At 33.8% G+C, this 23,758-nt stretch overlaps 4 protein-coding genes across 18 annotated transcripts; 2 read left to right on the top strand and 2 right to left on the bottom strand.

The window, feature by feature from the left end:
- The first annotated feature begins 886 nt into the window (after window positions 1–886).
- LOC113853242 (protein FIP1) lies at window positions 887–6,091 on the top strand. Of its 3 annotated transcripts, none has more exons than XM_027483761.1 (14): window positions 887–1,037; window positions 1,150–1,237; window positions 1,400–1,508; window positions 1,957–2,006; window positions 2,275–2,341; window positions 2,501–2,573; window positions 3,328–3,383; window positions 3,894–3,990; window positions 4,256–4,337; window positions 4,461–4,523; window positions 5,083–5,142; window positions 5,296–5,388; window positions 5,471–5,533; window positions 5,652–6,091. In XM_027483761.1, exons 1-14 carry the CDS (start codon window positions 982–984, stop codon window positions 5,763–5,765), a joined length of 1,071 nt encoding a protein of 356 aa, XP_027339562.1. In that variant the 5' UTR covers window positions 887–981; the 3' UTR covers window positions 5,766–6,091. The 3 variants fall into 3 exon arrangements, with proteins under 3 accessions (XP_027339562.1, XP_027339564.1, XP_027339563.1); XM_027483763.1 differs by having other exon boundaries at window positions 897–1,037; window positions 1,150–1,204; window positions 5,652–5,905; XM_027483762.1 differs by having other exon boundaries at window positions 897–1,037; window positions 1,150–1,241; window positions 1,404–1,508; window positions 5,652–5,905.
- LOC113853241 (tubulin--tyrosine ligase-like protein 12) lies at window positions 5,997–11,379 on the bottom strand. Its single transcript, XM_027483760.1, has 15 exons — window positions 11,006–11,379; window positions 10,663–10,917; window positions 10,390–10,514; window positions 10,065–10,281; window positions 9,648–9,773; window positions 9,262–9,518; window positions 8,861–8,968; window positions 8,456–8,597; window positions 8,204–8,366; window positions 7,790–7,947; window positions 7,220–7,543; window positions 7,009–7,083; window positions 6,832–6,901; window positions 6,549–6,706; window positions 5,997–6,438 (listed from the first exon to the last, which is right to left on the bottom strand). Exons 1-15 carry the CDS (start codon window positions 11,294–11,296, stop codon window positions 6,289–6,291), a joined length of 2,619 nt encoding a protein of 872 aa, XP_027339561.1. The 5' UTR covers window positions 11,297–11,379; the 3' UTR covers window positions 5,997–6,288.
- A 3,057-nt stretch (window positions 11,380–14,436) lies between these two features.
- On the top strand, window positions 14,437–17,462 carry LOC113865220. Of its 12 annotated transcripts, none has more exons than XR_003504971.1 (10): window positions 14,444–14,943; window positions 15,031–15,256; window positions 15,543–15,595; window positions 15,926–15,962; window positions 16,057–16,122; window positions 16,271–16,375; window positions 16,455–16,608; window positions 16,713–16,792; window positions 16,893–17,047; window positions 17,146–17,359. XR_003504971.1 is itself a non-coding variant. In XM_027499632.1 (9 exons), the coding sequence occupies exons 1-9, from the start codon at window positions 14,834–14,836 to the stop codon at window positions 16,956–16,958; spliced, it is 897 nt and encodes a 298-aa protein (XP_027355433.1). In that variant the 5' UTR covers window positions 14,444–14,833; the 3' UTR covers window positions 16,959–17,360. The 12 variants fall into 12 exon arrangements, 6 of the variants coding, with proteins under 6 accessions (XP_027355469.1, XP_027355433.1, XP_027355479.1 ...); XR_003504973.1 differs by having other exon boundaries at window positions 14,477–14,943; window positions 16,716–16,792; window positions 17,146–17,399; XR_003504974.1 differs by having other exon boundaries at window positions 14,437–14,943; window positions 16,493–16,608; window positions 16,893–17,364.
- A 584-nt stretch (window positions 17,463–18,046) lies between these two features.
- Window positions 18,047–23,452, bottom strand: LOC113865209. 2 transcript variants are annotated; one of them, XM_027499619.1, is made up of 6 exons: window positions 22,026–23,452; window positions 20,538–20,971; window positions 19,970–20,131; window positions 19,267–19,342; window positions 18,638–18,793; window positions 18,047–18,464 (listed from the first exon to the last, which is right to left on the bottom strand). In XM_027499619.1, the coding sequence occupies exons 1-6, from the start codon at window positions 23,175–23,177 to the stop codon at window positions 18,315–18,317; spliced, it is 2,130 nt and encodes a 709-aa protein (XP_027355420.1). In that variant the 5' UTR covers window positions 23,178–23,452; the 3' UTR covers window positions 18,047–18,314. The 2 variants fall into 2 exon arrangements, 1 of the variants encoding a protein (XP_027355420.1); XR_003504970.1 differs by having other exon boundaries at window positions 18,226–18,464; window positions 19,267–19,334; window positions 22,026–23,231.
- Between the last annotated feature and the right edge of the window lie 306 nt (window positions 23,453–23,758).

The raw sequence follows: 23,758 nt of genomic DNA, 5'->3' as shown, positions 1-23,758 counted from the left end.
TATATTTTACAAACTTCCAGTTTATACATTTTTTTAACATTAATTGTATAAGAAATCAAGAACAATTTATATCATTAAAAAAGTATACTGTATTATATTATTACATAAATTAAGAAAATTTATGTAAGATATTATCGAATAAAATTTAATCAAATAATGTGATTTTCTTTAATTTTAGGTAATTTTTATTTATTTGTAGAATAACGTTAGTATGTTTTTTATTCAATAAATAATAGATAAATTTCTCTAAGATATAGCCATAGAAATATAATAAACAATGATTTTTCTTTTGAAAATTTTGTCAAAGTGACGATATATTTTATAAGACTAGTTAAAATTAATGTTTTCGTTAACCCGTGAATTCAGACTGGTAGGTACTCTAGTTAAGTCATACAAACTGTGTTCATCATAAGAGAGATAATTATCTCTTTAATTAATTAATATTACTATATATGATATGAATATTTTGTAGGATAGGAAAATTTTAAAAAGGAAATGTTACCTCTAATTTTTAGGACTGGATTTAAACACATACAGGCAATAAGATTTTATTTAAAAAATTTAAAAATATTTTTTTCAGTGAATTATTACTGCTTCTAAAAATATGAACAAAAGAAAAATAATTAAAAATATTAAAAATGCATTTTAAATTTAAAAGATCTATTTCTTTATTTAATTTTTTAATTTAATAAAATATTTTTTATTAATAATTATAAGATTTATCACTTATATAAAAAAAATTTAAACTTAAAAATAATCTTACAATATATTCTTAATTAAGTATTTTAAAATTTAATTTAATAATATTTCTACAGTGTACTAAAATTTTAATAATAATAATTAATTAATTTTTTTCAAAAGAAAAAATTGGGTGAAGACGACGAGTGTTTTGGTGAGGGGGATTGAAGCAGCTGCAATTCTGCAAAACTGAACGCTGAAAGTCTGAAACAGAACGCGTGGATCCAAACTCTCTCTTCTGCGATGGCAACAGAGAGATACGCTTCTCGCCCAACTACATCGTCCGAAGAGAACGCTCTGTGAGTAAAAACACTCCAATTTCTCAACCTTTTCTGTTTCTGTATCATGGATCATGCATGCATATGCATACATAATCACTCCTGTTTTATTTTCATTTTTATGTAACCTTAGCTTTCTCGATATACTGCACGAGGCTCCTCTGTTCGCTCACCGCAAAGCGTCAAGGGTTGTTGCTAGTGTTTTCTATTGCATACTATTGGCAAGTTTGAATCTTTTCCTCATTTCAATTAATGGGTCGATGGCCGATTTGCCAACATTTCATGATTATGATTGAATTAAATTGAATTCTAAAGTATGATTTTTTTGTGTTTGGCTTTGATTGTGGTGTGAATTGCTTATTTATTGGTTCTTTCCATTTTAGGCAGGTTATGCTGCTTTGGCCATAGGAGCTCAATGGATATTTCATCCCGTGCAAGGACTTATCTCTCCCGTTCTTTGTAGTTGTGATGTTCTTCTTTTGCTGTTAACAGGTTTGCATTGCTGGAACAACCTTGAATTATGTGTTCTTAATTCTTATTTTAAGATAAGCATTTTTTTTATTGCTGCACTGTGTGGTAGCATGTTGTGGATGCCTTTTGCTATTGGGACTTTTATACTTTCTGCTTGTTTGAAAAGTCTTTCTTTTCTGATTTCCCCCCACTGGACTCCAATTTGTTGCCTTTATCTCCACTGGGATCTTCAGAAGAATTATATTGGCTAGCTGATTTAGCTTTTCTCTAATGATTGATTTTATATCATATTAATATACTATGTTTATTTTTTGGTTAAATTACTCTGTAACATTTAGTAGAATCAAACAAAGGTGCAGACAAATGCTTTGGAGTTTACATTATCATTAATGCTGAAGTATATAACTAATAATATTATTGTATGTAGCTTAATAAATAGCAGTTTAATTTTATATTTTTACTGCTTCAGGAATCTTTCAACAATATCTGGTTTATCAAGTGCAGAAGATACGGTTGCAGGTAATTCTTTGTATGACTAGTACTTCATTGTTACATAGTTTCTTAATTTGTCTATATATCTCATGTGCATTTATACACTGGGAATTTGTTTGGAATATTTTGCAACTAGGACTTGGAAATCTAAAAGGTCTTCAATGGTGCGAAACCTATAAAATAATAGAATTCCTAACAGAATTTTCGCTGCATAGATCTCTTAAGGTTTTAGTTTTCTTTGTTGTTGTTTTACTGTTTGATTATGTTTTCTTTTGTCATAAATCTAATTTTTCAGGGATATTACAGTTTCAGCCAGAAGTTGAAATTTATTGTCCGCATACCCTTTGCTATTACTGCTTATGGTATGTATTTTGGTATTTCAACTTTTCTTTCAGATCATACATAATGTGAAGTCAATTGATATTATGAGTATTTTGATATTTATAACAACATGGATAATTTACATTATTTGAGTTGTTAATTATAGTGTGAACATTTTTAAATACTTGATTTAACTTCAGGAACTGCTGCAATGCTACTTGTTATAGTCTGGAAACCTTACACTGGTTTTGTGTCAATTTCTGCACTGTTGAGGTATATTCTTCATTTGGTTATGCTTGTCTACTTCATAGATTTTTCAAGGATAGATTAAATTGAATTAAAAGGTTGAAATATTGGGAAGAGCATGCCACTTCTAAATATGAAGGACTCTATCCTTGATCTGAATCTTGTTATCAATACTAGGTGTCAATGACTTTTGACTAATGTTTGAGTTCTACAGTATTTTACCATATTTTATCTGAACAGTGCATGATGGCATGATGACATGAAGTAAGGCTTTTTGGTATGTTTGGTTGAATAAGTATACGTAAAATAGTGTCATATGAAGAATGGTTTTACAAGTAGATAGTGATGTTCCATATATTGCTATTTACTGAGTTTCTAGCTGCGGTATATGTGTATTGAGTAGAATATACAGAGCTTGGTTGACACTTTACAGTATATAGCATGCTTTTATCTCCATATCCCCTTCCACTTGTCTAGGTGTGTTAACAGTTGTACTTTTGGCATTGTCATAATCTAATGAAATTTGGTATTTCAAAACTTGCAATAATTTTCCTTGTAGAGAATATTTTAATGTAATTTGTTTAAAAAATGTTATTACTCTCTTATAATCTCCCATGGTTTGGTTTTATGGCCTAATGATACAATTGTTCATCATCAAGTTCTGGTTCCATGTGGTTCTTCCGTCAGTACATTCTTTCTTTAGTGAATGACTGGAAATTAGTTCACCTTTTTTACACTACCAAGATGATTGTGTCATTTTTGTTGCTTTAAAATTGAGCAGGATTATTATGGTGGTTGAAGCAGCATGTGCTGGATGTTTTATGAGTCTTTACATTGGTAAGCTTTATTTATTAATTTTGGGGGGAGATGTTTTGGATGAAGCTTGAAATTTCATATTATAATTTGTTCCTGTTGACACAGCCCAAAAATCATAGCAAAAAAATGTAAACAAATTTAAGAACATTTAAAGAGAGATGTTGAACCTTCAGGTGCTACAGCCTGTTTGGATTAAAAATCTAGGAAAATGTATTGATAGATTGTGCTTTTGTATTGGGTAGATGCAATTATAGATAAAATTAAAAACAACTTTAATAAATTTGTATAAAAAAGTTATAACAATGTCTTGAGAGTTGGGGGGGCTACAGCCCACCAGCTCCCCATTGGATGAAATAAACTGCACAAATGTAATGCATTCTACCTCTATACACTTTTAATTTAAGTAGATATTGATATGTTGTGCTTAAATTCACCACTTTTATAATTATGACTTCTGAGATCTCTTCTTTGGTGATAATAGCAGTAGTAGTATTAACTCATCCTTTCAATCTACATTTTTTGTGCAAACAGGGTACATACACCAGTATAATTCGTTGAACTCACATCCTGATGTTTTGAAGTCCTTGTACTCACCACTACAACCATCAAGTTCTTTGGAGGGTCTAAGGCAAACATTTTGTGATTAAGTTTCCTTTTTAATTTACTTCATGACACGCTCCATGTTTGATTTTCAAACCAGAAAATGGGGGAAAAAATACTGCTACAGCAAACTAGTATTTTTGAATGCATGATTATCTTCCCTTTATCCATGTGATTTAAAAGATCGTGTTATGCCAAAACACTAATGTAAATCACGTGCAAACACAAATCAAACTGTGGACTTGGATTGAAAAGAATGTGAACACTATAATTAGTATATCTTGATTCAATAGGTACCATGATGGTAGGCTCTCTGATCAGCAAATGGCTTTGCTGCAATATCAGCGTGAAAATCTTCATTTTTTGAGTGAGGAGGTATGCAAAGATTTGAAGCATTAATTTACCGTTGATTATATAAACTATAATTGATACTTATAATGTAGACATTCCACCAATGGTAATTCTTATAATTAGTTCGCCAACATTGAGTCTTTGCAGATTCTTCGGTTGCAAGAGTCTTTAAGCAAATACGAACGAAGTGATGATCGGAGCACACCACAGGTAATAATTAACACGAATAGTCTATTTTTCTTCCCAGTCTTCTTTGCCATTATGTTAATTTATACAAATTCTCATAGGTTATGTTTATGTCTCTTTCAATGGGCATTGTTGTGGTTGTATCTAGATAAAATATTTAACCTGGTATTGTTTTTCTAATCAGGGAGATTTGCGAGTTATGCAATAGCAAATAATCTTCTATTGAATTAGTAGTATAGTTGCGGTGCAATCCGATTCAACTTGTGACATAAACCAGAGTATCATGTCAAAACTTATTCATTTCTACATATTCAATTAGCAATCAAAATCCTACCTGCTAAAATACAGTTCTTGTTATAAACTTGCACACAATTACAACAAGAACTACAGTTCTTTTGACTGGTAAGTAAATTTTCCTGATATTGTAATATGAATCAAGTTGAGGATGTCTACCTTAATTTGCGTTGTTAGCTATCAGAACGAGGTTGCAAAAATTGCTTAAATCGTCAAAAACAGTAAATAATGGTGGCAATGTTTTCATTCTTTTCCTTTTATTGGGGGTAAAAAATTGCTTATATTGCAGGTTGACCTTGCCCATCTTCTAGCAGCTCGTGATCAAGAGTTACGGACCCTTTCTGCGGAGGTAATTACTATGTGATTTTTAGTGTTAAATGTCTGTGCAGACAACAAAGCGCAGTCATCATAATATAATTTGCCTGTCCTGTAAATTAAAATTTGAAATGAAAATTTCTGCACAAACTAAAAGGACTCATTTGAATTGGAAATTTATTTTCAGATGAACCAAGTGCAATCTGAGTTAAGGCTTGCCCGGTCATTGATTGCTGACAGGGACTCAGAGATCCAACATGTTCACACGACCAACAAACAGGTATCTTGCAGAATTTACTAACTAGTATGTGGCCTTTGACTATAAGGTGCTTACAACGGAATTGTTGCAATAATCGTAACAGTATGTAGAAGAGAATGAAAGACTAAGAGCTATTTTAGGTGAATGGAGCACCCGGGCTGCCAAGGTATCATTCATAATTGTAATTATATGAACAGCTATCAAGTGTTCAAATATATTTTTTGGGTGGGCTTTATCCTTGTTATTGTGTCTGCTGAAACCTTTTATTTTTTATATAATGAAAGCTTGAGCGGGCACTGGAGGACGAGCGAATGTCAAATCTTGAACTACAGAGGAAGATTTCAACGCTAAGAAATCAATCACATACCTCAGCAGAAACAGCCGAACAAGGTGTTTAATTCACTTGCCAGGCAAATCCATTTAAATTCCCAGTTCAGTCGAGCATTTAACCTCGTCGTTATCACGATTTAAAAGTAGTAGACGTGTCTACAGTACCATCACCACTATAGAGAGATCCAATGTAAATGTTAGTTCAAATAGGGCCTTATTTTTGTTTGTTAATAGAAATATTTGATGTAATTTGATTGAGTTATCGTGCGCTATTCTACTCCATATTTGCACACGCATTGAAAAAAAATTGCGTTGCAGCGAAGGAAGTCTGTACAATTTAACTTCAATGTTCGATAAAAACAAAAACCAAACGCAAGCCAACGGAATTCTAAACGTTAATCAAAAGGTGGCTCAATATTGATCGTTGCTGCATAGTTACTAGTTTCCCGCATATTCTTCGAGGAAAATAACAGTAGTGCTCAAAAGTGTTCCTTTTTACCATCTCTAAGCAAAGGAAAATTAAGGCATGCACGGCATTGCCCAAACCACTTAGCCCACGAGAAAAAGCATTACACAAACCTTTCTATTGTGTTACAATGGGCTAACCTGTGAAAATTCATTCAAGAAGAGACACCTGAACACATTGTTGAAGAAATCACAACCCTTAGCAACACCTCCCTCTCCAACCACAATCTCCATATCATATTTGCAAGCTCTTGTACAGTCCGGGCAGTAAGTCACCTGGATAAAAGGAAATGCAAGTGTTACACAGAATTCCATAATTCACCCAGCAAACATCCTAAACAAATAACTCAATACATGAACAGAGGACCATTGCTTCTTATACAAACCTCTAATAACTTAGGTTGGAAAGAGCTGTCCAACATGACATCTACCCCGTACATTGCCCTTGATGTTGGACTATGCATCTCAGGATGTGCAGCAGCTGCTGCTTCAAACACTGATCGAATCATATTCCTTACTCTTGCATGTATGTCCAACCATTTAACTGAAAGAGATACAGGGCGAGGAATTTGTATCAAAAATTCATTCAAAATGTAAACCATGCTCTGGAAGCCTCGAAAAACTCATTTTTAAATGCGGCAGAGGATATAAATGAGGCAGTCCCATTACCTTGATGTTCTTCTTCGAATTCCCTCACAAAATCCTGAACATTCTTGTGATTTAATCTTCCGCGATAATTCTGAGATCACACAGACTATGTTAAACTTGTTTAGAAAAGGAAAGCACTAAAATATTAATACTTCAATCAAGTTTTCAACTGAATATCTTGTGGTACTCGGGACATACCATAACAGTGAAGTGAGTTTCATATTCAAAAAAACTACTTCGGTCCAAAGAATATTGGTTGTTGGCTATCCTAACCTGAAAATAAAATATAAAACCTTCTGCCATTAGAATCTTTATGAATATCACAATAAAATGAAGAAAAAGGCTTAACAAACTTTATTCAGAGTCTTAAGTTACTCATAGTTAGAGCCCAGAAGAAGAATCAGTATACCCAGAAACAATCTGACAGGAATATCTCCAAAGGGTGCATGCTCCGAACCAGTACTATGTAACGGAGATCAAACTTTTTCCCTTGGAACAAAGCAGGTTGTTCAATATACTTCTGGCAAATCTTAGGACCAGTTTCCATGAGCCGGATTATTGCAGGTAAATTATCAGTTACAGTAGTATCAATAGTTCGGGCCATGTTCCAGGGTTTCAAGATCCAAAGATTGTCTAGTCCTTCTCTTTTGCGTACACAATAGTCACCAATAAGTTGAGACAGATGTGTTTCAAGATTATAAGTAGGCTGCAACCATTGAGGAGATCCATGTGCCTGTAGCAAGGTAAACCAACCCCCCTCCCCCCCCCAAAAATAAATAAACAGAAAAAGAAAGAAAATATGATTTCAAGTTATCTCAAAAAGCCTCACTTGGAAAAGAAAAGAAAATAAATTTGTTGCATGCCAGGATGAATAAGTATGGTTCGATTGTATTTCACTAGAAATGGATAATGGACATTGGTCCCTCATTTAGGATAATCTCATTGGCATCATCATACAATGTCAGTTAACAATTATTACCTTCTGAATTGTCTCTGCTAAATGATGTTTCATAACAAGACATGCCTCAAAAGGAAATTGATTAATGTATTGCTGATCCGTTATTCCCGTGGCCCTTTTGGTATCCTCATCTACCTGCACACTTGTCCATATTATATCTGCATCTTTTGGTTCCTTTGCTATATGCATACAAACATTCACAAAAAAAGAAAGTCAACAATAAAAAGTATAGCTTTTTAAGACATAGTGACAACCACAAAATATCATCCAAGGTTGAAATAAAACAAGGAAAGTTCAATAAGCACTTAACATGAAGATTGGCAGATACTCAAAATGTTCCCAGTAACGTAATAATTTGACTATTAATTATGAAGTGTTACAAAGAGCAATAAAAAGAATTAAGAGAAAGTTAAAGCGTACACGTATTAAACTTACTGATTGCAAACTCAGGATGTGTCAAGTATTCCTCTACATGAGGTATATCTGTGTAAACACGCAAAGGACACCTATCAGGTTGACAAATACTTCTCCCGGAAGACTGAATAGTGGGAGGTAATAAACTCGTGGATTGCAATTTCTGATTGTGCTTCTCATATGCCTGGATGCAGTATATCAATTAGCTCTAATACAATAGATTTTTAACCATAAATCAGAAATCACAATCTATCTAAGCAAAAGAAAGAATACTTGAATAAAATAGTTATGTGGCGTGTGGAACCATGCAGTAAGCCTGGCAGAACGTTGTTTATCCTCCCCAATACCAAGAAGAAAATCACGAGTGCATTCATCATCCTTCTGAACATTCTGCGTTGGCCATAGAATAGAAAAGCTGAAGAAAATGGAAGAGTCATTACTTGTATGATTAATTTTGACTTAAGTCTTAAACATGAGCAACATAGGTGATGAAGGCAAGATACAATAATGAGCCAGAAATAATGATCAAATAGGAAGTCTTCCATCACAAAAACAAAAGCTGTTAGACATTATCCAAAGTACAATTATATGGTAAAGCAGCAGGTACATTCATAGAGCATGAAAATATAACCTCCATATCAAACCACAAATCTGAAAATAAAAAATAAAGAAGATAACCTTACAGCCGATGCCAGATTGCCCTCTGGCATGAAAAGAAAAGGTGCCACTCTGAAATTTGGCTTGTCACTATGCCGTAAAGCTGAACCTAGTTCATCCATCACATACCTAAAAGAATATCCGAAACAATGCGCTGTTCAAGTGGTTTAGCATTGGGAAAAACTGATCATCAATGATTCATGTGACACTGCTATTTTTCTTTTATTCCATTAACTGTACTGAACCCAACAATTTGAGGGGTCAAACATTGATCCAATGAATCAAGTAGTATTAAGATAATAAGGTATATATCATACAATCTTGATGAAATGTAACAAACTTAAAAATGCATATATTAATCAAAAGAAAGTTAGTGCTAAATTAGAACAAAGAAAGGAAGACAAGTAAAATGCAGGTCATACCATACAGATGTTTCATCTAACTTTTCTTCATCTGCAAGTCTATAAGTCATTAGATATTGCCACATTGCATTTATAATACGGTCCGCAAGTGGCTCATCAGGAGTCCATTCAGGAAGTCGAGGAAGAAGCATGGAATCAATAACATGCTTTCCAGTTTCCAGTATTTTAGATGCACTGATACCATTTAGCTCAGAAATGTTCGGAAGAGATTCCAGAATTTTAACGGCACTCCCTCCAAGTGGACCAGGAATATCCACCTGAAAAATGCTCAAATTATCAAAGACCAAAACACTGGTCACAAGAGTACGGAAATAAATAAAAATTAAAAAAATAACAAAGGAAATTTTGGGGTGCAAATAAATTGTGGTAATGTAAATCAAAACTACCTCCAATGAACGTAAGCAAGGGAATCTCCTCAGCAGATCTAACAAGTCACCAACTGAGTTTTGCTCCAATGGATTTCCACGTATGTTCAAGTATGAAAGAGATGGCAAACAAATGGGTGAAAATGCCTGAAAAAATGGAAAATCATAAAAAAATTAAGATAAAAACAAACACATTTGGGAGTAATGAATTGGTATAAAATGCCACAAATTAACATATTTCATTGATTATGCTTTGTGTACCATTTACTATCTCCTGGGTAAGAGATAGAGAATTCCCAGACTTTTTAACTCAAGCAATCACTTTTGTTCTAGTGAAACAATACATTCTAGTCTTATATCTATACTTTAGAAACAACAGCTAGGACCAAAATAAAAAAAGCAATGCACATAGAAAATAACCACAAGAAACAGTTCAACCTCGTTGATTAAATTGGGAATGCTTCTATTTGAAAGGTCAAGAGTAGACACACTGTGCAGTGTATTGTCAGCCTGATCAGCATTTCCAGGGTTATCCTTTCCATATATCCCTGCACAAAAGCCCAAGGCCCACTCCCCAAAATTGCTTGTGAAGCTTGAATTATATATTTCTAGTTCTGGCAACTCCTTAAGAATTACATCTACAAGCTCACCATCACTAGAAGACAGAAATAAACCAATTTAGTTCTCTTCAACAGAAACAAGTGACCAGACGAAAGGAACACATGGTTTAACTATCATTTTTTCATAATATGAGAAAAGTTACCAATTTTTAAGAACCGGGTTATTGTTGAGCCAGAGTCCTTTAAGATGCTTAAATTTGACAACTTCTTGAACAACTACTTCAGCTCTGTTGAGCTTGTTTCCAAACAAGCTAAGTGCCACTAAATTCTGAAACGATGGAAAGGAAAGAACAATGCATTGAGTATTCAAATTATAAAAAATGATTGACGACAATAACAAAGCATAACAATAATAATTCAATAATCATATGATATTATAAATTTAAAAAACATAAATAAGAAAAAGTGTTACAAACCGGAAACCTATTAGGCAAAGCTAGAGAAAGAAGCATTTCATCATCAATGTCAAGCCCTTCAAGCTCCAACCATCTCAACGTGCCATCTCCTTTCTCTTTTGCTTCTCGAACATCACTCTCCAAAATATCCACAACACCACGCTCACCATTCACTTCAGCTTCAGCATCACCATCATCATTGCCATTCAAATTCACGTCAATATCCACACACATCAAGGAACCCATCCTCTCCGCCAATCCTGGAACCTCATGCAGCTATAAACACAAAAGAAGAATGTTACTAACAAGAAAAGAAACCCTAGGAAGAGAAAATGAGGAAATGGAATTGGAAGAAGGCGAGGACCTGCTTATATGCGTCGGAGAGTCTGAAAGTCCATGCGTGATCGATCAGGAAGACGTTGGAGTCCTTCCCCATGGATTCCGAGGTGAGAACGAGGAGCCTCTGACGACCTTCTTCGCATGGCTCGATCTGGAAGTGGTCGCCGCCGTCGAAGGTCTCGCCAGATAGCTTCTCGAAAAGTCGGCGGTGCAGTGTCTCCGGCAACCCTGACGCCGCGAGTGGCAGCGCGTGAACTTTCACGAACTCTTCGTAAGTTTCTATTCTCTTGGTGGTGGTGCCGCCCATGGCCACCATTCTCGGGAGTGTTTGTGCAAGTGATGGTGCTACTCTCGCTGCTCCACAGAGTACTCTTCTGATTCTGTAGCTCCTTTAACCGCCTCGTATTAATTGGGCTGTGGCTTTACATAAGCCCATTATTTTACTAATAGGTTTACATGGGCTTATGCTCATTATGTCCATATCCAAACCATGCTGCTTCTTTGACCAAAAACAAAAAACTTGGGTGGTATTCTCAAGGATCATTAGGGAACCTTTTTGCATGTTACTTATTATAATCTTGAATCTTGTTCTATTACCAAAGAGGAACTGTGGGCATAATCATTCATGGTCTTAAGGCTAGGGAATTCTGGAGGTTTCAAGCAATCATCATCGAGTGTAATTTCCAAATGGCGTTACTAATTAGACTCCTTAATCTACTGGTTAAAAAATTAGTGTATTATTATATTTTTTAATAAACAAAATTTAAATTTTTTAATTGATATCTTAAAAACACTGGTTAATATATTTCTTCTTCCCAAAATGCCATAAGATTGTTAGAGTATGCTATTCCTCATGCAGGGTTGGTAAAATTACTAAAAAGTATATGATATATGTGTAATTAGTAGGGATAATATTGTAACTTTTTTATATATTATATGGGATGATCACCCTGGTCTCCAAATCTATATACCATGGGAACTCAAAAAGGATAATCTGAAGAATTTCGCTATACCTAAATGCCAGAATTGATTTTTCAACTGATTTCTAAAGAAGTATGCAAATTGGTTTTTTCTTTTCTCTAATAATCAAACTACATCAAGTGGTGAAATTGGAGTGGATTTGACTTTTCTCTCTCAATAGAACAAATAGATGTGGTTGGATTGGGTGGGGTTACATATTGTGGTCAAGAAGATATTGTCTTTACTCACAATGAAATAGGAATCAATAATTTTTTAAATTTTACTTTTAGATGTAGCAATCAAGAATTTCAAATGCTAGACTTGTATCAAAAATGTATAAAGCCATTCCTTGTTTAAAGACAAGGGTATCAATCATGTTTCTCCATAGTGAAAAAACAAACAATATAGGGTCAAGGGACATTGCAGTGTCCCGCAGCAACACCCTTTGATGTAGGGCTCAATGAGTTTGGGGAATCTAGCATATTAGTATATTTTGCTCCATATAATGATGTCTTGAGATAGTAGTCAATAGTATTTTCTCTAGGACAATAATGATCTTCTTTTAGCATGATAAATCATTAAATTTATTTCTAAGAGTAAGTTTAGATTACTTTTTTTATTTAATAATTTTATATAGACATTCATTTGTATGAATTCAATTATTAATTATATAACATTATTTTTGTAATAATATATATATAAAAATAAACGAATTGAATTTTGTAGTCATATAGTCTTATAGCATATGTTTATTTATATTTTGAAAAATATGCTATACATTAAAATAAAGTTGTTTGATTAAATATTATTTTAAAAATTTTCAAAAATGTATAAACTTGATTTACTTTTTCTTAGCCATAAAAGTTTTATATTAAATTTTTCTTAACCATAATTTGTTCCATTTTTTGAATTAAAAGTCTTTATGTTTATATAATAAACTATAATCTTCATTGTTGACAATAAGGACATCTTCAATTACATTTTGATTTTTATTAGTTTTCTTTTACAATGGTGACAATTTTGTTCATTATTTGATTAAAAATTAATAATTTAGGACCAAGAAATAGGTGATGTGTAAGATATAGTGATGCGTTAACGAATTATGAGAGGTATTAGCAAATAGATATTTTGGAGAAAAGTAAATATGAAAGCGTGCGAGAGAGGGAGGAAGCATGCGATTTGTAAGATTATGTTGTAATAAAATGAAAAATAATTTTTTTAACAAAAAATCAAGATACTTTTAAATTATTGATAACTAAAATATACTTAAAAAAAGGTTCCACTTAATCTAAAATTTAGAGTATTAATTTTTTAGGAATATTTTTGCAACATTATCAATTTAAATATATTTAATAGACAAAATTATAATTTTATTTGTCTATTTACAGATAATGTGACATTATTTATTAATATGAAAATATTGAAAAATAGATAGATCCATATCTATATTGTACCAAAAACAAAAGATCTATGTCTATCCATAAATATAGATACGATGAACGTACATGTAAACAGTAGCTGACATATGATAATATCTTATCCTCAGTCACTGTTTTCTCTGAGTCAGATTCAATGTCAAGTTTGTAACATCAACACAGTATCCATATTCCATAGATAGCTAAATCCGTTGCACAGAAAATTCACGTCAACTTGAAATTACCTAAACTCACTCAACAATTTATACAAGGCATTAAAAATAATTAACTCGATAAATATACAAGTCCATGATAAAAAATAAAAGAAAACAATATAAAAATAAATATAACATTTAATATAATTTTTAATATTTTTTTATTTTTTATTTGATTTAATCTAAATCAAATATATTTGAATACAGTAAATGAGTCTATTATTCAAAAAAATTTATATATAAAAATACTCAAACTCAAAATTTTTGTTTAAAATACTATGCTTTATAATTTTATGATTTTTTTTCAATTTTTATAATTTTAGTCTATAATTTTTAAAAATTAACATTTTAATATTTTAATTGTTAAATAATAGTTTGACTAATAAAAAGAATTACTGCATGTTGGTTATTTAAATGGTCACGATAATATAAGAAACTAAAAATCTGAATTGTATAAATCTAAGAACTAAAATTATAAAAAATACAAATACAAATAAAAATTTATATAATATAATTAAGTGTCTTTTAATATTTACAATTTAACTAATATGAAAAATAAAAGAGAACAGTATAAAAAATTTACATCATTTAATATAATTTTCAATATTTTTTAATAACTAATATGATTTTCAATATACTAAAATATATTGTGAATCTTTATAATTTTCCAATTTTCATTTTAATTTTTTATAATTTTAGTTATAACTTTTTAAAATTAACATTTTTATAGTTTATTAACCATTACACAATACTATAATTAATAAAAATAGTATAAACATAAAAACTAAAATTGTAAAAAAATTTAAAAATATAATAAATTGTTTTGTAGTATTTCCAATCTGACGTTGAAAATTTTCCAACTAAATTATAATGTCAAGAAAAATAATAATAAAAAAGGGGGTGCAATCTCAATCATATGAAGTGAAACAAAATAAAATAAGGCAGATAGGCACACCCAGTGTCGTGACTCACAACTCCATGGCGTAGAAACACGATGATGATTGATGAAGTGTCTTCATCATTAAAGCCAATTCTCAAACTTGTGAAGCTTAATAGTGCCTGATTCTTCTTCCTCTCCTAAATCCTTCACCTTTCTCTCTCTTTCATTTCAATTTTGTTACCCTTTGCATCCATGCCATATTGGAACAACCAAACGGGATTGTTCCTACACAAGTAAATTCAACTCTTAAGCTACAAAAATATAAACTTTTTTAATTTTTTCTTTTTGGGTTTTAATAAGCCCTTGAATCTAGAAGAATAAACATGCCTCTCATGTCAACGATTCCAATTCATAGAGCCGAATTCCATGCCTTATTCTTCAATGGGTCTTCAACCCCTTATAAATACCCAAGAATTGCTGCTTCATGGACCATGTGAGTTTCAATTCTCTCTCTCTCTCTCTATCTCTCTCTTGTTTGAGTGATTCTTAGTTTGTTCTGTACTGTGTTTAACATGAACAGGGCCATGGATTCGAAATTTTCACCAACAATGAAGAATAATAATGATGATGTGAAGAAAAAGGAGGAACTCTCTGTGCAGCTTTCAACCCCACCCGTTCCCAAAGTGGAAACCAACAATCTTCAATTTGATCGCTTGCAGCCATCGGATCAAGAATTGGTTCGAGTAAATAGGTTTGAGTTTGGGCAATTTGTTGCACGAGAAGCTGTGCTTGATGAAGAGTATTGGGTAAGCCACAATAAATTGTTGGTTAAAAAGAAACCGTTTTTGGGCACACAATAAGAAACGTATAGTGAGTTTTTCTCATAAATCACAAGGTATTAGACAATCTAATGCATTTGATTACATTAAATGCTATAATTTTCAATAAAAACGCATTACTTCTACATTTCTTATGTGTGCCCCTGGAAAAAAGAAAAAGAAAATATGAAATGTGTGTAGTCATGTGTAATTTATGATGCTGACCTCTTTTCCTCACATTTATGTATTTTGATTGTTTTAAATTTTGTGGTAGACAGCAGCATGGCTAAGGGCAGAAAGTCACTGGGAGAATCGAACATATGAAAGGTAAGACATGGTGCATACATCAGGAAAGGTCAAATGTTCTTTTGGTTGGGATAAACAAGGATTATGAAGAATGAATGTGGATTGTGAAAGAATATGTTGCTTTCATTGTGGTTCAGTAAGTCCTGTATAGTATGGTGTATTTTGTAAACATGTTTGCAGACTGTGTACCATTTGAATTAGATGTATAACATTAGTACTGTGTAACATTGGTTCAATTAGCAGTAGATTATTGGAAGAAATCTGAATGACCCTGCCAATTGTAGGCCTAATTCATTTGTATTGTTTCACAATACATATAGAAGCAACTGATTCTCATTATGTTTTATCCAGATATATTGATAACTACAAAAGAAAATTTGCCGAGCAGGTAGGAGTTGATTTTTAGTTTCTTTGCTTCATGTCTGTACTGTATGCATTGGATTTTGTTCATGAAAACCTTAACGAGAATTCCTATTGCTTAGGAATTTAATGCATTAAAAAGGCGGTGCAAGGTACAATATGGGGATAGCTGCACATGCATTATCACGGTAAATCAATCTCATAGATTCTGATTGAATTGAGAATTTAAGATTATAATACATACTTCAAAGTTCTGATTTAGTGATTAAAAGGATACCATAGTTGATTGTCCCTGAGTATGTCTCAACTTATGGTGTTTGGAGTCAAGTTTAACAGGTGAGGAAGGAGCAAAAGAATGTAAAGCACTCAATATTAAAAAGTGTTGTAGGAACCCTTGATTTGAATATCCGACATTTGCTACAAGGAGAGACTTTTCCCGGGGTATTACACTTACCGTCTTACCTGTTGCTCCACCTAGATTGATGGTATTGAGCTTTTCGCAACTTAATCATTTCTGTAGGAACGCGTAAAGGCTCCTCTTTTTTGCTGCATCAACAGAACACCACCAAGCAGATATGGCTATATTGCAAACTTATGCGTTGCCAAATCTTCTCGCCGACAGGGAATTGCAATCAACATGATGTATTTTGCTGTTGAAGCTGCAAAATCTAATGGTAATATGAACTTTGAATTGAGAGTAACTTAAATATAATTTATGTCTGATATAACTCATGAAATAATACTATAAAATTCACCTTATTCTCCTGGATTAATTTAGCAGGTGTGACACAGGTGTATGTGCATGTGGACAGAAATAATAGACCTGCTCAGATATTGTACCAAAAGATGGGCTTCGAGGTAATATTATCGTTAGTTCATATGTATTACCCATTTTCTATAATGGATTACTGCTACTTGTGAAATGCATTAACTGTGGCAGCTTCCTCACCTTTCTTAGATGGTTGAAATGGCAAACTCCCGGTCGTTACTTGAGGAAACATACTTGCTACGTTTACAGACATAAAATACCAAAGATTATTACTTACGCTTCAATTGGATTGCTTCGAAACAGTTGCACATTTCAAAATCCGAATAGTTCCTCTAATCATAGAGGTATAAGCTTTTAGATTATGTAAATGCATGTAGATGTTTACGTATGTACCTGAGGGAAAAAGTTTCCTTTTTTAATGTATGGACATTTCATTCTGCAGTTCGTATAGGTGTCTTGTATTCTTCCTGCAGTTATATTTGACGGGAAAAAAACTCGTCATTTGAAAAACAAATTCAGATGTATTGGATGTAAAAAGGGTTTTAATCGCAACGTTGGCATTATTTTCGTGGCTAATGGATCATATTTCTCGATTCTGTAGTGTCTCCCTTTCCTAGGATTTACTTCATTTAGAGTTTTATTGGACATTGTAACCAGTTTTTTGTATTTTCAGAGACGAGTTAATGGAATTATTTCAAAGGAAGAAAATTGACTTCGGCTCAACGGAGGCTAACAATGGTCAAACGAACATGCTCTTAGATCTAATATTTCTCATCGCCCCCATCATCTTAGATTTTGTTTTCACTTATATAACACTTAATGAAAAGGATAAGAATTAAAATGACCAGCACAGAAAAAGAAAGTACATTATTCTTTCTACTTGACTAAACCGGTGTTCAATATGGAGACAATACAGTACTATTTATTGTTATTCTAGACTGCTACGCTAATTATGTAATGGTGTGCGCTTGTGCCTCATTTGCATATTAGCCCATCGTGTGGCTAAGTAGAACCTGTTAGTTTAATCAAAAGCAATTTCGCGTACGTTTTATTTTAAACTAATTATTCTATACTAAAACACATACTAATTTTTCATATCAGACCAATTATGGGAAAACTCCATAATTACTAAGGCCATCAGGCCCAAATATACTTCACGAAGTACCGCAAATAACTTGTCCGAGTTGAATTGCCGTAGTATTCCAATACCCATCAGATCAGGTTATTAAACAGGTAATTCTCAGATGAGTTTCGTGCTAAAGAAAAGAAACAAAAAAAAGGACAATCCAGTTAAATGACAAGAAATTCAAGAGCCAAATGCGTTTGTATCCATCCAATATTCTAAATAAATTAGTTTGATGTTCGGTATATCAAGGAAACAATAAAATGCTCAAGCAGAACAGTTGTAAAAGAAAAAATGTTTCATTCAGTTAATATTCGTTTACCAGACCAAAAACATACATGACAAAACGGGCAGCTCAGACGTCAAGTCAAACATCTCCATCAATTGAAGGCATTTTAGCAAAAAGGCTTTCGTCTGATCTGGTTCTACTAGAAATATCTTAGACATATTTGTGCCAAATGCCTACATCATATATTTCAATTTCCATTCTAATATACCAAATCTACGGAGACTGATGAATAACTCAAAGCACTTTGATGAGGATCCGGAACTTTGACATGTTGCAATACAGGAGACATCTTCAAACCAATTATCTGGATCTGTAGGTTTGAGTGGCCATTAAGAAATACATCTGTTACCTGCATAAATACATAACATTTATTTATATAGACTCGGTCATTCATGTCATAACAGTATACATACAACCACAAAAAATTGAACAAACAAATCATTGAACTAGATATTTTTATAGGAACACAATAAATTGATCACACAAACGTTTATAAGTGAGTTTAACGATAGATATATATACCTGAGTGCATCCAAAAAGTTTAAGTAACCTCAGCGACAGGCAGCTGTCAACAATCAAACCCAACGCATTGTCTGTCAAATTTCGGCACCACGATAGATCTAGCGAATGCAAATTTTTCGCATGGTTTGCAAGTGACAAGGTTGTATGGTAACCAACCTGGATTAAATGAAATGAGCCAGTCCGTAAGTGAAACAATATATCTAAGAATTAGTAGGCTGCAAATAAACCAATAACTGAAAACCCAAAGACAGAAATATTCAACAGTGTCAATTAGGTAAAACTACAGCAAGGCCCCTAAGGTTGGGGGCAATGCGGGGAGAGGGGGAGGCTTTGCCGTAATGTAAGTCATTAATTCCAAGGAAGAACCAGATAAATGATACAATAGCATCTTCATTCTCGATGTACATTTACAGACGAGAGAATAGAAAGAGATTTGACAGAGAAAAGCAGGAAAGGATATATTTTTAGGCTAAGCCCAAAATGGATTAGTTAATCTTTCTACAAGCATACATCATCTCTTCCAGCAAGTCACAATGTTCAAGTACTAATGTGTTAATGTCTTTATATTGCATGATACCTATATCCCTGCAAACCAATGGTGAGAAAATATGGGCCACCAAACAATTTACCTTCTTAATGTTATTAAGTGACAGTTCCTTCAGTGACTGTCCAGTGGTCTCCACAAATGCAGCAATTGCTTCATCACTACAACAGCAAAATAGTATAGTAAGGTTAATTTATTCATCAGTTGGAAGACATCAAGTAAAAATCCCCTCCAAGCATAGTATACATTCATGACAAGATCATAGAATAACTGATTCTCAAACCCTGAATTTAAAAGAAATGTTTGTATCCAATACTTGTATTTAAGTAGGTGGCAATCAGTCAATTAGTCAGAATCTTACGCGTTCTTCATAGAACAGGTAATGTACACAGACTCTAAACAGGGCCCTATCAGCAAAATTTTTGGGATCCAATTTAGGGTCTTTATTTCTGGTAAGAGACCTATTTAGGGTCTTTGTGTCTATCTCTTATCACCCTACCATGTTGAAAGCAAAGGCGAGAGAATCCAATCCCATTAATAAGAGGCAAAAGGAAAAAAGTATAAAAATTTTAATTTCTGGTAAACCAAACAACAGTTAGGCAGTGCACTGGAACAATGATAACCAACTTATTCAGAAGTTAGAAACAACTATGACTCACTTCTTGCAAAGAGCAGACTGATCACAGACAAACAAGCATGTGCTCAATAAAAAAGTGAGGGTAACATGAGTGTCTTAAGGTAAGAAAATAAACAAATCAAAAGTACTGATAGCAAAAAGAAAAACACACCTGAATGAGTTACGGCAAAGCTTCAGGGTATTAAGTGCATGACAACCATTAGTAAGATATCCAATGGATAAATCCGTTAATTTGCACAAGTTCATAAGATCAAGCACACATAATCCAGGACAGTGCTCAGCAATGACTTTGATTGATGCATCAGTCAAGTTTCTGCACATTGAAAAATATAAATCAACAAAACTTATGAGAAATAACTTTTAACAATGAAAGAAAATAAAGAAATTACAATTTGGAGAAATATGTACTGTTTTGAAAGAACTAACGAAAAACATAACTTTTAACAATGAAAGAAAATAAAGAAATTACAATTTGGAGAAATATGTACTGTTTTGAAAGAACTAACGAAAAACACAATTAAAATATGTTCAAAGAGAATAATAAACAGTTAGCTAAAAAAAGTAACCATAAATGCCAAATTGGATTTAATTTTTCTTTAATTCGAAAATGTATTCACCAAACTTTTTAATATGTTTATTCCCCAAGAAAATAATTCTGTGAATGTATCGTGTCTTAAGGAGATTACAGACACAAAACAGAATGCTATATCATTACTTACATACAGTCCTTCAAAACAAGCTCTTTCATGTTTTGCCCACGTGCAACAATGTAATTCTTGACAAATTCATCACAAACAGTTTGTATACCAGCTACTGACAACACTTCTAAATGTTCAAGCTCCATTAGCGCAGGCACAACTAGTGCAGCATCAATGCCTTGGCAATCATCAAGGTACAACTCTTTCAAAAGAGATCTTAGTGATTCAGCTAAAATATAAAGACTAGCAGATGTGAGAAGGGAGCACTGGCTGAGATTTATTGATCTAAGTGCTGGAGCAGAAGAAACAAGTGCACGCAAACCCCCATCTGAAAGACGACACCCACCACTAAAGGATAGAGTAGTTAATCTAGGTAAATGCCTTGGTGACTTAGCCAAAGTAGCAACTATTACATAATCTGGCAAACAGCGCCCACACTGGTCAAGTTGTAGTACCTATTTCACAAGTAAATAAAAATAAATAGAACTCAGTTAACATAGGATTTCAAAAACAAACTGACAAGAACCTAATAAAAAATTCAAAAAGAAAACAGGAAATACAAAAAATAAAAGCTAGCAAATACTCAAAAGCAACAAAAAAAAAATCTTTTAAAAAGGTCAACAAGCTTTCCACCACTAGGCAAAGTCAGCTACATGTATCAACAATGCCATAATACTATGTCATGGTTCATAAGTCATGTCTATAGACAAAATATTAACCTCTAAATCCTTTTCAACAATTATGCCTAAAGTTTCCTCGGTCTGTTTCTACCACTAGCAACCGGGCTACCCTTCATCTTATCTACTCTCCTTAATGACTAATGAGGTTTCACCAGGTCTTCTCCACACGTACCTAAACCACCTAAGGCAATTTTCTAGCTTCATTTCTGCAATAGGTGCTACCCAAACGTTCTCTCTAATGCACTCATTCTTTATCCTATTTTGTCTAACATGTTTACTCAACCAACAGAATGAACATGACCAAAATATACAAGTATTTTACCCAATGCAAATGATTACTTTAAAAGAAAAAAAAATAATAGAAATTTTCCTGTTAACTTCTCAACATGAAATGCTAGCTGCAAGACACCATCACACTCTCTTTGTTCTCCTATGTTGAAATGCTTACAATGCTAAGGAATATAAACATAAAATGGGCAAACCGTAAACAGACTACTAGTCCATAGAACATAGAATAAACAAAATACCACAAGGCTAAATACCACAACATTATAATCACAACATTAACAAAACCAAATCAAAACAATTATATCAGAGTTGCTCTATTATAGCCTGTTTGAATCATAAAACCATCCTCAATAATGATATCCATTATCCAACATAAAAACTACAATAGAGATCTAACATCCAGATAATATAACAAGGTTCTAGCACCAATAGTAGCTAACAAACATAAATCAGATGAAAGAATTAACTTCGAAACACAAGCCTAGAGCGCAGGAGAAAAACAAGACACACTGAAAGCCGTCAAATAACTCAAACCACATACCACCAAATTTGAAGTGTCACACATTTGAAAACACTCGGTAAAATGTTCCTCCGTCAACCACGAGCAATCCCTTAACCGAATCTCAGTGGGAGTTCCACGCACCAGAAGTTCAAAAAAGTGGCTGTTCATCTTCCTCGAGTCGCAGAGCAACTGGCTAAGCCGGTGTCTCAGAACATCAGGCACACTCTCCAGCGAAACAATTGCATCAACGTTCTTCGAGAGAATCTTAAGGCACATTTCTTGCAAAGACGGAACCGAAACGCTAACACCAGCATTCCCTACCTTCGCTTTAGGAACCCAAGAAATAGATTCACATAAGTTCGTTCGCGATGTATCGCGTCCCATTCCAACGTTCTGCAGTTTCATCCCTCTGTCTTTGATTATTTTCATAGCTGTGGAGAAAGGACCAGGCCAGTCCTCAATTTCGTCATGTGGCTCTTCGAAAACCGGAGGTGGGTGGTCATCGTTTTCTTCTTCCGGTTCAAAATGAGCGAACCGAGACGCGTTCTCCCTCGCTATGTCGTGGAAGCGTTCCATGTAACCGTTCCTCCGGGAACCGGAACCCCGCTCTTTCGTGATAGAGCTTCTGGAACGTTCTCGAACATGCGAAGCTCCATTATCTGCATCTGCAGTAACGTCGACGGTTGAGTTCTCCGCTTTGGATTCTTCCCGCGAGGAGCCATCAACCACCACAGCTTTTCCTTTCTCTTCTCTGCTGAGTTGTCTTGTTCGAACTTCACCATCCACGTCATTACTAGTCTCCGGCGAGTCATTCTTCGCTTCACCGTTTTCACTTTTGTAATCGTTAAGTGAATCGTTGGCCATTGCTCGCTTGAGAACTTTTTTTCCTGATCTCAAGTTTAGAAAACCCTTTGCCCTTTGGTCAACATCGCGTTCTGAGCCGGTTAAGTCGGTCTTTCGCTTCCGGTTGCCAGTGGAAACCCTAACGGAGGAATCGGGAGTAGTGGCGGGGGGGGGGGGAGGATCGGAGTCAGAGAGGGAGGCGAGGCGGAGGCTGCGGCGGAGGAGGGGGGAGGTGAGGGGAAGAGAAGCGGTGGCGGAAAGGGAAGAAGATTCGTGGGTTTGAGCTGGAGTGAGAGGGTGGATGTGGTTGGATTTGGAGGGTTTAGGGGTTGCTCTGGTTTGAACCATTCTACTATGGAAGAGGAAGGATTTAGGAGGATTTGAAAATGGAAGTGAGGAAGAAGAGAAGGGTGGAGGGAAACTATAGATTTGGAGGGAAATGGAGAGAGAGAGAGAGAGAGAGAGTATTTAATATGGAGAACGATGGTTGGCACCGTAAGTAGTAACCGCACACTTTACACAGTAGAGAGAGAGAGAGACGACTCTTGAGAGTTGAGAAACTTGTCCAGTACACTTCCCCGGAACCGTCGGTATTTCCCGCCATGCCATATCCATTATTATTTTATCTCTCTTTAATTTTAATTTAATATATAACTTTAGTAATACACTAAGATAACGTTGTTCGGAAAAAATTAATTTAAAATGTCTCAGTTTATTAAATAAATTAAATAAATAATTATAATATAAATATTTATATTCACAACTTCATTATGTTGTTTAGAAAAATCTTTCAGTTCTGTCAGATTGCTAAAAACAAGCATTGAATCAGAAAGCACATTTGGCAAACTAAGAAAATAATCACTGGCCCAAAAATTCATTTTCCATATATCTAGTCATCAGAATGTCAAAAATAACAACAAACACCAGAA

This window comes from Abrus precatorius, unplaced genomic scaffold, assembly GCF_003935025.1.
Source record: "Abrus precatorius isolate BTA unplaced genomic scaffold, Abrus_2018 Scaffold10, whole genome shotgun sequence".
In the NCBI taxonomy this organism is placed as follows: Eukaryota; Viridiplantae; Streptophyta; class Magnoliopsida; order Fabales; family Fabaceae; genus Abrus; species Abrus precatorius.
The sequence above is the reverse complement of the archived record's forward strand: the minus strand, read 5'-3'. Positions and strand labels throughout refer to the sequence as shown.

Coding starts and splice junctions, on each gene's coding strand:
- LOC113853242 (XM_027483761.1), top strand. CDS start 982: ATGGCAACAGAGAGATACGCTTCTCGCCCAACTACATCGTCCGAAGAG. Junction 2,342..2,500: donor CTTTGCTATTACTGCTTATG/GTATGTATTTTG, acceptor ATTTAACTTCAG/GAACTGCTGCAATGCTACTT. Junction 5,389..5,470: donor TTCACACGACCAACAAACAG/GTATCTTGCAGA, acceptor TAATCGTAACAG/TATGTAGAAGAGAATGAAAG.
- LOC113853241 (XM_027483760.1), bottom strand. CDS start 11,296: ATGGTGGCCATGGGCGGCACCACCACCAAGAGAATAGAAACTTACGAA. Junction 8,969..9,261: donor TTAGATGAAACATCTGTATG/GTATGACCTGCA, acceptor ATATTCTTTTAG/GTATGTGATGGATGAACTAG. Junction 8,367..8,455: donor CACATAACTATTTTATTCAA/GTATTCTTTCTT, acceptor TACTGCATCCAG/GCATATGAGAAGCACAATCA.
- LOC113865220 (XM_027499632.1), top strand. CDS start 14,834: ATGCCTCTCATGTCAACGATTCCAATTCATAGAGCCGAATTCCATGCC. Junction 15,257..15,542: donor TGCTTGATGAAGAGTATTGG/GTAAGCCACAAT, acceptor ATTTTGTGGTAG/ACAGCAGCATGGCTAAGGGC. Junction 16,793..16,892: donor ACCAAAAGATGGGCTTCGAG/GTAATATTATCG, acceptor CACCTTTCTTAG/ATGGTTGAAATGGCAAACTC.
- LOC113865209 (XM_027499619.1), bottom strand. CDS start 23,177: ATGGTTCAAACCAGAGCAACCCCTAAACCCTCCAAATCCAACCACATC. Junction 18,794..19,266: donor CACTTAATAACATTAAGAAG/GTAAATTGTTTG, acceptor CATTTAATCCAG/GTTGGTTACCATACAACCTT. Junction 18,465..18,637: donor AACTTTTTGGATGCACTCAG/GTATATATATCT, acceptor GTATTTATGCAG/GTAACAGATGTATTTCTTAA.